The following is a 12864-nucleotide window of genomic DNA, read 5'->3' on the forward strand; positions in this document are numbered from 1 at the left end:
TGTGCATTTTCAAGTAATCGAAAATTGTAAAATTTTTGTTTCGATACACCGGTTCCAATTGTATCGTTTCAAATGCAAGAGCCGCCAATACCTTGACAGTAGCTAAACATCGATAGACATTTGTTTACAGAAATCATTTTCAAAGGAACGGTGATGTCCATTCCTAATTGTTTTTGATTTGACTTGGATTTCAGTAATATAAATTTTGTAAGCCATGGATTCGTCTGAAAGCCAGTCGCAAACTTCGGCGGAGGGCTCAGCTCAAGATGTTCGGATCTTGTGTTTGCAAAACCTGATTGAGAAGAACATTGAGATAGGTAAGTGCCAGAGCATCGCATTATAATGGCTTTAATATAACACCTTAAATTTATTTTAATGCAGAGCAACAGATTGAAAGCAAGACATTTGACCAATCCATCGCGGCAATCGAAGAAATCATTCGAACAGCGAACGATATAAACAAGGGTCATGAAGACCGGCGTACAAACTCCACGGAACTTGTTCTGGACACTGAATTATTGAGACGCAATCACGAAGTTGTGGGCAAAGCTATACAGTACAACACTAACTTTACTGACAGGATGGTGATCACGGCGATCGTAAGTACTCACTGCAGGATTTTAATGTTTTCACTATAATGTCCAAACATCCAACAGAACGAATTGGTTTTCAAAGAACAAGAAGAGGATTGGGACGCTGTCTGCGCACTGGCTGTTCAATTTGGGAGACCGCTCTTCTCGAATGACAGTATGCTTCCCTTCATAGATGTTGCTCCAAAGGAGGTCATTCCCAAACAGCGGGCTCAACGCAAACAGAAATCTCAAGTAAGTATACTTGTCCGACCCCTTAAAATATGTACAATGTACAATGAATGCACATCCTTCACCGGTTGCATGCCCTGAGCTATGCGTAGCCTGATCACGTCGAAAACCGATTGTTCAATCCCTTCTGACAATATCCTGCAGCCAATATCACTGTGGACGGCAGTCCACGTAGTGACGAAGCGAAGCATGAGAGTGTGCGAAGTCGACTACTATATATAGCCGCAGAATTTAGGGATTATCGAGTCAACTTTGATACTTGTAAATATACTTGCGACTTTTATTAAAATTAGATTACTTTATACCATATCTTCTTACAGATCTACTAAAACTGCTCCTAGAATAAACGCTAGATGACTTAACAAATAGGCTCTTTTGTAATATACCCAACAGTCGTGGACCATTTAGCAACAATACTTAGTTAAGGACAATTAACAATATCTAAAATATTAGTTCAGTTTTTAGTTAAATTACTTCTTCATTACAATTGTTTCTTTCAGGTGGAGGAAAAGCGTCCAACGAAAAGTGATAAATTGGATCGGAAGGACGAAGGAGCAGCCTCCGTTACCCACATGTTAAAACAAATCAGACAAATATATAGAGAAGGAGGTCATCAGCCGATACCGTATTTCAAATTAATTTGTAATCCGAATAACTTCATGGACACGGTTCAGAATGCCTTGCAACTTTCGTTTCTTGTCAAAGAGAACATCATTTCCATTGAAAACGGTGACGATGGTTTGCCTTTGGTTCGCGTTGTGAATTCAAAAAATGCAGACGGAAATGAGTCTGCTCAGGCTATTTGCTCTATCGATGTGTCTTTTTGTGAGGTAAGAACCGAATGTAATGTTTAAAGGATTTCCATCTTAAGAATTTCATTACAGAAAATGGCAAAGCACTACAATCTACGTGAGCCAATGTTGAAAAGACTTCCAGCTAACGAAAGTTAGATTTATCACTTTATTTCTATTATTAGTTTTTAATGTTACAAATAAAAGCAAGAGACAAATCGTTGAAAGATAATCTTCGCCTCTATTTAACAGTATTTGCATAATAAAAATTACTCTAATTTTTAGGGTTGACTGAATGGTATCGCATTCTTTTTGACAAACCATAAAAAAAGTAGTACTGAAGAGATTTTGATATTCTAATTTTTTTAGGGTCGGGATTCATAGGCTTAATAGAAGAAGTATTTCCCCCAAAAATAAATTACTGTAATAGCAACACAAAATCATTAAATTAATTTTATTATTCAAACAGTTACTCCACGGTCCAACAAGTTCCCCCAAAATTCTACCATGAATACGCCCCTGACATTATGACAAATTTTATGTCCGCCTACAATTTAGGAAATAGATGGGGCACTTGTGAAGACAAAACAGTAGCGACGCTGGTGAAGGTACGTTAGGTGGAACTTTAAAATATAGTTCAAAAGCGAACTTTAGAATACAAGGAATCCATTTTAGAATCCATATACTGATTGAATGATTGCCCAAGTTTTTTTTTGCAAATATCTGCACAAAAAAAATGCATATCTGTATATGCACTACTTGGGTAAATATAAAAATATGTTATAAATTGCTTTACCCAGTAGCTTCACTAATTAAAAAATCACTCCTAAGCTTGAAATACGAGTACTTTTGCCTGCACTGTGCTATTAATTGAATTCCGTTAACTTAATTCTACAAAGAAGAAATTAAGATTAATTAAGATTTATTACGCAACGAAACTTAGGGTTAATTGCATTTGTGTGGTCGGTGGAGTTTAAAAGGCTTGGCGTAAAATAAAGGCTTGATAATAGGGCAGCGCTCCTATACAAACTTGATAGGGCACATGAAATTATCAGAGACACTATTGTCCGAGATTTTGAGCTTTCTACCTCATATCGTCAAGAAGAGTTGACCTAAGTGTATAAAACTGAGTCAATGTTTAATTATATATAAAACCAAAATGAAGATTTATTACTCCATATCAGCATAGCAACGATCGACCTAATTAATGGTCGCCCAATCTTGAAAATACAAAATTAATGATGCACAAGCGCAGTTTAAATAAGTTTGCCAAGATGGCGATTGTCTTAGAAAAACTGTCTCAAAATTACTCACAATGTAATTTAAGAAAGAGCAGACAAATATATAAGCATTCTTTATTTGCGAATTCATTATCAATTGTACTTTATGAAAATTTGAACTAACCGTTACTTCTCATTGGTCTTATTATTTAAATTATTAATTATTTAAAAGTACAATAGATTTTATAGAAATCAATTTAAAGAATTCAAATATATTTGTCTTGCAATTAACTATCTTAGGTAAGACAATACTAATTTATGATTTACCTGCTCAATATTTACATCAAACTTCTTTCCTTTTTCCTATTTTCAGGACCCTAGATATTTTTCATCCAATGTGGGAAGCTTAACTCCAAAACGAGCTGTGCTAAATTACAACCAAATTCGGCTCCATAAATTTCTTTGGATTACTTTCGCATTAAGCGTTTGCGTAAGGTTCGAATGTACATTTGTTCTCGCATTGATATTCCGCTGAAAGCTACATAAAGTTAAATGCATACATATGCAGAGACATCACCCACATTATTGTAACTCACCCGTGGTCACACGTACAGCTGCGGTCAGCGTAATAGCATCACGGATACAAGGTGAAGTGGGATATTCAATTTATTTATTTATTTCTCCTTTCATTCGGCCGGTATAAGACATCATCCCACTTTTGTTTAAGCTTCAAAGGTCTAGTCTTAATATGATAACTTAGATATTAATACAAGTAGTTTTTTTTTTTATATTTCATGTTTGACGTTATGTTCAAGATATGATATTTTAATGGAAAATTGAGTTTAATTTAAATTCTTTTGTTAATATTTATAATTATGTGCTTCTATTTCTTCTCGAACTGTGCATATGCACTTATCTGTATGTACGCACGTTTGGCTCCAGACTTTTGGGTGGCGCTGGCAATCGACTCTATGCCCATGCGAGTGGTGGGGCCCCACTCCTCCAGGGAAATCGGGGAGCTCCGGGTGCTGTTGTTAGCACTACTCGATCGCTGGAGCTTCGCTGATGCTCGCGCGCTCTGCCTCCAACACTTTTGTTCCCAAAGCCGCTTTCCCGAAAATTCAGTTCGGATTTCAGTTCGGATTTGAGTACCACGCGATGAAGACGGCGGCTTCAATTAATCCAGAATTAAGAGTGCAGTGATACGGGGTGTTTTATTTTTTGCAAATAGTTAATCGAAATAATGAAGGAAAGCCTAAGAATAAATAACGTTTGCTCTCTTAAAACTTAGTTATCTATGTGATTGTGCAAATTAAATTCAAGCTGAGATCCTTCAATGATTTAATGGTTACATTTTAAATTGTAAAACTAATGTTGTATCCATCAACCGTCTTTAAAATATAATTAAAATTTTCTAGTGATCTTAACGGAACCTGTTTCCATAATGTATTCCGATAAATGATAGTTTTAAAAGTCTTAAAAAAATAATTAAAATTTTCTAGTGATCTAAACGGAATCTGATTCAAAAAGGTATTCCGATAAATGATAGTTTAAAAGTAATGCATATCCTTTTGTTTTTCTGTAGGCTTTTCAATGAATCCAAATATCTACAATTGTTCGCTTTGTTAACTTTTGGCCTCTTCAATGCCCCGAAGACATGTTCAATACGGTCTTAATTGCTTTTTCGGAAATGTGTGTAATCGATTCGGGCTTTCTTGAAATGCGTTTTGGGACAAACCAATTTACCTCACTCATATTGAACCGTTATCTTCTCGATGACAGTAATCACTCAAGTACTGAATGCATAATGAAAGAAAGCCCTCTGTCGATGGAGGTTTCAATACCCATAACACTACATTATTTTGCATGCCTAAAATGTAGGAACGTAATTGCAGTCATTAAGTTTTAGGATTGAGCGGATAATAACACAGTAAGCCAGAAAAGTAGTTGTCCAAATCCGAAAGCGAAATCAAATGTATCCACTGGTGACGGACACTAAAATTTTTCACATAATGTGGTTCGGTTATCTTCTTCGGCGAGCTATTTAAACAATCCCATCTGCTCGCATACAGATGTTTCAAAACTATTTCCCGTTTTGCTTTTGCTAATTGCGGAAGTTTCACATAATGTGTGCGAGTGAGAATGACGAAATACAAGAATGCGAGAATATGACATATGTATCAAAATATTTTGGGCAGACGTAATTGGGGTTCTATGGACGGCCGATTGAAGATTTTCTAAACACTTCAGTTTAATGCAAGTTCTTCATAATATCCGCGCACTCTTCGAATTGAGTGTTTCTGAGTTCAGTGGCATGGTGAAGTGCTAATGCCATTGCAACACTGCCTTGGGGCTGTGCATACATGGGCAAATGCAGTTTCACTGCATGATAGGCCCAATATGGGCCTATTGACACAGATAAGTATGAAAAGTACATTGTGACATTAAGAATTCGTATACCCGGTACTCGTACAGTTCTAGGGTATATCTTCACTTTCAGAATGTGTGTCACTGGCGGAAAGAGCACTTTCAACCTCATTGGTTTTACTCCTTAAGGGGATGAAGTCTATACTTTGAAACTCCTGAAAACAGTTCTTAAAACTGGCGAATTGGGATTCGATTATATGATCTCTAGCTTCTTTGATCAATGTACTAAGCATCCTGTCCAATTTTTTATATTTATTTGATTCCCAGTATTTTATGATCCTTTCAAAGAGTTTTTATAAACCGAAAACCTAGATTATAGGGTATTCTTAAGCTCTAGCTTGAAGCGTATTGATTTATATAATTATATAACATATTTTATGTGCGTATTTGTAGTATACGCAATAGATGTGTGCTCATACATAGCTCTAAAATGTTGAGTGGGTGTGGAGGCTTCTAATGAAATACGCCCTTCCCATTTTTGTTCACGGATTTTTGTAGTGTATGCTGCCGAAAGTATATCCATTCCAGTCGAATAGTCACGGTCGGTTTATTCGTAATCAATGAAAATAATGGAACTTGAGTTCCTCTGTGCGAGTTGCTAATACAAAGCATCGATATGCGTACAGGCGAGCATTGAAGATCGCTTAAAACGATACTGAATTTATATATAATGTATCCAAATATACGTAGTTCCTGGGCTAAAAGCTTTTTGGGATTAGAGAATTTCGAATGTCTGTGGTCACGGCCTTAGATTTTTTAATATGTTTTATGCTTTCTCTAAAAAATAAGTTTTAGTTATCAAAATTAATTAATCACTTCAAATATATTTAATTTCATTTTCTCTTTCAGGCTTAAAAATGGCAAGGCTATTTTTAATATTCAGGTAAGAAAATAATATCTGGAGACCCTATTTTGATCAATTTTTTTCTGAAGTTGAACAAAATGGATTTCTGTTCGATAGAAACGAATTTGATAGCCAAAATGAAGGCGGGGTGAACATCTTCCTCAGCTGCATTTAATCAAGATTTGTTTACCCTTGCCGCCGAACAGTGGCTCGTTTTCACAGAATACTTTATGAAAAGTGTAGCTATCAGACACATCTTGATGCCCCAAAGAACTTTTTTTGAAAGCAACAAAAAATAAATCTTCACAAACTGCCAATGCATTTTTTGCCTTTGAAATTGTCTTGATTCATCAGTGTCCAATCGGAAGTAGAAAAGTGATTGACTCATTTGATAAGCAACTCAATATCCGTTCCAATTCTATTTAACACTTTACAAGTGGAGCTTTCCAACTTATTTAAATACCATTGCACAAATTTTTTTTTTTTTTTATTTTCAGTATTCTTACGATTCTCGCATCTATACCCGACACCAGTTTCGTAATAGCGGAATTAACAACAAAAGAGCGAATAAAGGTACGTTTTCAATAGACTTTTTAAGATTAAGTACTTGGAATACGTTTTATTTTACTACTTTATTATTATTTAATTACATATTAAGAATACTTAATTATTTACTACGGACAGCCTTTCTATAAATCATATTAATCGCTGCCGGGAAAATTTTGGAATAAAAGGCTTGGGACAGAAGGGATCTAGCACTATTTAATAAAATTTTTGTGGCGCTTTATTGGCGTTGATAAGCTAGGAGCTCAAAAAGTACATTAAATGACGCACTTCTTTTAATAGCAAGCTAATCTGACTTTTAAGTCGTTAATTCTTTTTTAATGCCTTCATAATTCCTCATGTAATTGCTATAAATGTCGAGAACATCGTTCTGTTCGTTTATGTGAAACGTTTATGTTTAACTTTGGCTGGCGTTTGTGTTGTCTGAAGTATTGTTCTTAGTTTCTCTCAATCACACGATAACATTGCCAAATTGCCGGGGAAAAGTTTGTAAAAGGCAGGAGTAAGCGTTTCTGATCGCCTAAAACTGTTGGCGTCCATTGTTTTAGTGCTAGAATATAAATATTAACTGCATTTTATAAGTTTCGTCAATACCTTTTAATTGACCCAAAAAAGGTTTGCCACGCCCAATCTAAGGCCCGTTGCTTGCATATCCCTATCTCCTCAATGGGTATCTGTTAGTTCTCCCTTGTTATACCTGTTACTCGTATGTTAAAGGGTATACTAAACTCGTCGGAAAGTATGTAATAGGTAAAAGGAAGTGTTTGCGACCATATAAAGTATACATGTTCTTGATCAGGATCACTAGCTGAGTCGATCTAGCCATGTCCGTCTGTCCGTATGATAGCTGAGATCTCGGAAACTATAAGATTAAGAATGTTGGCTATTAAGCATGCAGATTCTTGGACTTTTTAGGTAGCGCAAGTTTGAATCAGCCGGGAATCGCGCCCACTCTAACGCCCACATTCTTACATTTTTTGCAAATACGAGAGATAAAATGAGATTTTGTTCTTATTATCAACACCACCCTACATGCCAAAATTATTCAAATCGGACCATTTGTTAAAAAGTTATAGCGCTTTCTCTGTTTTATTTTAAATATATAGGTTACTAGTATCAGATTATTTGTATTATAAGTATTACATTTTTTTCTTTATGATTAGAAACATCAAGAATGGCTGAGAGAGCATCGAAAACCCAAGACGAAAAAAATTCATTCGAACAACTCATATTTTGAGCTCGCCAATTTGTGGCATACGAGAAAAGATTTATCGCTTAAGCAAAAGCCAAATAACAAAGAAGAATATTTGGAGAACGAGACCACTAGTAAAATATCTAACAAATCCGATGAAAAAGTATTAAAGCCAACGAGTATACTAATAAATATCACAAGTCAAAGTACATCGACATCCAAACTTGAACTGGAAACAACTACATCAGCAAGTTTGTTTACTAGAGGTCTAGTCGAAAATGGCGAAGTTGCAACAACAATGCAAACCTTAAAAGTCGACGATGTTTTCTCTTCTCCAAATCCACCAAAAGAAATAACTACAAAAAAGATGAAAAAGAAAGTGTACCCATATCCAAGATGGGATAAATGGAGTAACTGGAGCGCTTGTTCGCGAAGTTGCGGCGGAGGCGTTAGGTATCAAACTCGAAAATGCATTAACCGGTGAGTTAAAATGTACTATTTTGAGGATATGATTCTTCGATTCTAGAGATTCAGTAATCTAGTCCTGTAACTTTTGCAGTTTTTCAGTACTTTGTGTACTCTTTGCCAATTGATATTCACCTCCAATTAGCCAGTGTAAGCAAGATATTTTTGTATTATTTTCAGAAACCTATTAACGAATAATCAGCTTACGAGTAATGCATGTGTTGGTTACTTCAAACGCTATGAGCTCTGCAATGATGTTCCATGCGACGCCCAATCCCCGGATTTTCGAGCCTCTCAATGTAGTGCTTACAACGATAAAGAGTTTCATGGTCATCGATATAGGTGGGAACCATACGTAAAGGGTACGCATTACCGCGATCTATAATAAGATATTAAAAAGAGCATTAAAAGTATTAGTTGACATAGACACTTTATTTGAAATCTTAAAAATTGGTTTTCATTTTATTTGACTTTATTTAACCTTGGTTAATATTTGAATGTCAACATAAAGTTCTAATTATTTTTTTGCGAAATGAGAATATGAAAACCAGAAATGTATATTTTTATTAGATGATGCTGAATGTGAGCTCAACTGCATGCCTCTGGGAATTAATTCTTTTGCCACACTTAACGAGTCCGTAATTGATGGTACGCCTTGTCAACACCCCGCTGAATACTATCGATCGCAACTTTGGAACCGAGCTGTTTGTGTTGATGGTGCTTGTAAGGCAAGTAAAATTTGAATAAATTATTATAATTACAGTGCGTTGGAATCCTTGAAGTCGAGCATCAAAAATATTAAACACATACATTATTTGTTTTTGTTTCAACCTATAATTTAAAAATAAGGTATTCAGTTCCATCACCAGCAGCAAGGCAACGATCGGACATTAAAAGCACTAGCTTTGTGCTCTTTCCTTGATACTAAAGCTTTTTATATTACAAGAATCGCATTGAATGCTTAGTATTGGTTGTACATTGAATCATAAAGCACATACAATTTGTAGTGATCCGTAAAGAATTTATTACGATAAATTTAAGGATTTAATTTTATTTATTATTATATTATTTTACGTGTTACGTTAATGTGTCAACTTGAAATTTCTTTTTAAAATATCTTTTTTAATTTTTTGTTGAGTCGAAAGTTTTGTTGAAGGATGGCACATTGAAATTTTATTGTTACCCCAAAATAAAATAAACGAAAGCGTGTCTAATGTGAAAATTATGAATACATTTCACTTCCTATCATTCGGGATAGCTTCCTTTATTTCAAACTAAATTTAACCGGCTATTTACATTGATAAAGCTTTTGACCTTGCTTCACATTTTTTGTCTTCTATACCGTTCCTCAATCGTTTGAAACCCTTTGTAATTTTAAATTTTGAATTGGTTCTTGAGAATCGGAATAGGTCAGCAAATCAAATCAAAGTAGAAAAAATTTCGTGAAAGCAAAAACTGGAATGGGTCCAATGAGCTTAATTTCAATGAATTATTTTAGTAAACACATTGCCGCAGTTGTGCGTACAGAAAGTCCATCGAAAAAGCAATTGCTTATAGAACATATGCCCCTTAATAAGACCGACTGAATGTATTTTGTACTCGTTTATTTTTTGTTTATCTTGTACTCTCATGAAGTGGCCAATAAATTATGTTTTTGCAAATCCCACAATTTCCACTCGTATTACCCTGAACTTACTATATATAAGAAGTATTTTAAATATTCTTGTGTAGAAGCGAAACATAGTTCTTGGAGAGTGGTTCGAATTAAAGAATATATTACTTTTTTAAAATATATATTATGAAACAGGTATTCAGTTTGTGAGTGGTAGGACTATTTTAAAACAGTATTATCCTCTGTGGTGGATTGATAATAAGTGAATAATTATAATTTACAAGAAATGAAAACGTTGATAGCACTGCTATTGTTGGTGAGTGGAAATGGTTGTTTGGATTAAGACTGTTAAATGGATTAATAATTTATAAGGCGAGTTCTAATGATCAATATAATTTTATACATTTTTAGGCGGTACACGCCAGTGGCGAGATTGACGGATTGTATGCTCACAGCGGGTCCGTCAGTTGCGGAGGTTTACTATGTCGGCCTGTCACCGGGATCTTTACTCGGGATCCTCTTCCGGAACTAGCTTATATACATGTTGCTACCTTACCAGTGGGTGCCTCCAATATTTCGATAACGGAACTCAAGAACAGCATAAACTTGCTAGGTAACTCATTTCTTGATATTGCATAATATTTTTGATAACCTTTTTCGTTTTGCATCCCAGTCCTGCGTACGTCTAAAGAAATATCTATTTTTAATGGCGACAATGCTGTGTCGGAAAGTGGATCCTACGAAGCGGTTGGTGCTGTATTCGACTATCACCGAATCGATGGAACTCAGGATAGTAATGGAGTGACCGAGTGGATCACAAGTGTTGGGCCCATCAGGGACTCATTGCAACTTATGGTATAGGACTTTTAGAACATAACTTCCCAACTCTTCATATTATATTTGGTACTTAAGGTTTTCACCAAGACTCCGAATAATACTGGCATAAAGTACGAGTACATGCTGCCGATAATATCCGAATCCGAGGAAAACGAGATGTCCTTGGAGAGTAGCGATGGTCTGTTGAGGTCCGGAATTGAGGATACCAGTTCATCCAGTAGCTCGAGGCCTGGACGAAAGCGTATCTTTAATTGGAAAGTAATTGGGTTCAGTGCCTGCACGAAATCCTGTGGAGGCGGCACTCAGGCACCCATTATACGTTGCATTCGCAAGAATCCACTGCGGTATTACTCGCAACGCCGTTGCACGCATTCCGTGAAACCGGTCCTCAATGAGAACCTACTGCACTGCAACACGCAACCCTGTCCGGCGTATTGGAGATTCGAGGATTGGGGCGAGTGCCGCTGTTTGGCCAGCGGAGGCTTCCGGCGGAGAGAGGTCAGTTGCGTTCAGGAACTGGCCTCCGGGCTGGTCATCCACGTCGATAAGGCCGCCTGTTTGGAGGATCAACCGCCCACCCAGAAACAGTGCGAATGTCCCAAGACCCGGCGTCGCAACTTGTCCCGATATCGCCTGCAAGGCGGTTCGGAGTCCTCGAATAGTACTCAGGTCAAGAGGAGCAAAACCGACGGGTCCGAGTTAAATGCCATCTGGTTGATGTCCGAGTGGAATCAGTATTGCTCGGCCACTTGTGGCTCGGGCGTTGAGTATCGAACAGTATTTTGTGATCGCTCCAAGGCCGGCGAGCAGCGATGTGATCCCAGCACCACTCCCGAAAGTCGTCGACCCTGCAAAAAGCCCATTTGCGAGGTGGGCGACTGGTTCACAGGTCCTTGGTCCTCGTGCAACGGCGACTGCTTCGACTTGACCCGCAGCCGGGAGGTGCTGTGCATCCAAAACCAGCTGATCACAGAGCCCAAGGAGTGCACGCCAGAGCTAAAGCCGCAAACTGTCGAGAAGTGCTCCCACGAGGAGGTGGAGTATTGCGCTGCCCGTTGGCATTATTCGGATTGGTCGGAGGTAACTATATGGGGGGTATTATGGAAATCTCTGCCATCTAAATTCCAGTAGATAGAAAACCAATTGAAAATCATTAGATGTTTGTCTAAAACTTTCGAGATAAAGGCAATTTCTAAATTCTCTAAACTAAAAAAATACTTTGATCTCAAAAGATCTGTCCATTTTCTGGGTTTAGAAGTTTCTAGGACCATAGTTCCAATTGAAAATAACTTTTAAGTTATTATTTAATTTTCTTTTAAATTCGAATCTTTATTATCTTATATGTTGGAAACTGAATTGCAACCAAAATTTTTTACAGTGTACAAAACCATGTGGGGGTGGTACCCAGCGACGCAGTGTAAAATGTTTGGAATACGATATAAAGATGAACGCCTTACGGGAATCAACGCAATGTCGGTACACCACCAGAGAACCCATATATCGTACCTGCAACACCGAAAAGTGTGAAGGTGGGTTTTCATATTCACTGGCATCGCAAAAGCTGACTATATATTTTGTATTTTACAGAAGAACAGAAAAGTGAAGCTACTCCGACTTGCGCTGATAAATTCGCCAATTGTCAATGGGCTTCGCAAGCCAAGCTTTGTAGCTACGATTATTATCGCGAGAACTGTTGTGTTTCTTGTACTGGTGGCATTTAAAGTATTTAGCTTGTAAGAATCTTACTTAACTTATAAACCGACTCTTTATAACGCCGTGCAGAATAGCTACCAAATTGCAATTAACCTTTACTTAGAATATATCATCTTGATAGATTAAACAAGTAGTACTTCTGACACTAAAGCTCAAAAGAAAGCTTGCAGGGAAGCGCAAAATTATATTATCGGTCAAGTAAAATGTTTAACGCCATTAAATAACACATACTAAAATAAACTAGATTCTGACTATAACATCATCATTAGTAAAATTATACTTAATATTTAATTAAGCAATAAGAAACGAAAAGCAATGTTAATTTATGTGCAACCACATGAATGTTAATAAACCTGAGATTAAAAAAATACGTTAGCT

At 36.7% G+C, this 12864-nt stretch overlaps 2 protein-coding genes across 4 annotated transcripts; both read left to right on the forward strand.

Annotated features, from left to right (window-relative positions):
* Positions 1-124: 124 nt before the first annotated feature.
* On the forward strand, positions 125-1844 carry Nse4 (Non-SMC element 4). The gene is made up of 5 exons (XM_017073254.4): positions 125-317; positions 382-599; positions 657-824; positions 1322-1651; positions 1706-1844. The coding sequence occupies exons 1-5, from the start codon at positions 215-217 to the stop codon at positions 1769-1771; spliced, it is 885 nt and encodes a 294-aa protein (XP_016928743.2). The 5' UTR covers positions 125-214; the 3' UTR covers positions 1772-1844.
* A 1990-nt stretch (positions 1845-3834) lies between these two features.
* Positions 3835-12856, forward strand: loh (lonely heart). Of its 3 annotated transcripts, none has more exons than XM_070998122.1 (11): positions 3835-4362; positions 6109-6142; positions 6601-6676; positions 7831-8339; positions 8505-8686; positions 8895-9052; positions 10348-10549; positions 10610-10791; positions 10849-11853; positions 12152-12302; positions 12364-12856. In XM_070998122.1, exons 2-11 carry the CDS (start codon positions 6117-6119, stop codon positions 12492-12494), a joined length of 2622 nt encoding a protein of 873 aa, XP_070854223.1. In that variant the 5' UTR covers positions 3835-4362; positions 6109-6116; the 3' UTR covers positions 12495-12856. The 3 variants fall into 3 exon arrangements, with proteins under 3 accessions (XP_070854223.1, XP_070854221.1, XP_016926839.3); XM_070998120.1 differs by having other exon boundaries at positions 3929-4362; positions 12361-12856; XM_017071350.4 differs by lacking the exons at positions 3835-4362; positions 6109-6142; positions 6601-6676; ... (1 more) ...; positions 8505-8686; positions 8895-9052 and adding an exon at positions 10138-10252 and having other exon boundaries at positions 12361-12856.
* Positions 12857-12864: the final 8 nt, after the last annotated feature.

Source organism: Drosophila suzukii, chromosome 2L, assembly GCF_043229965.1.
Source record: "Drosophila suzukii chromosome 2L, CBGP_Dsuzu_IsoJpt1.0, whole genome shotgun sequence".
In the NCBI taxonomy this organism is placed as follows: domain Eukaryota; kingdom Metazoa; phylum Arthropoda; class Insecta; order Diptera; family Drosophilidae; genus Drosophila; species Drosophila suzukii.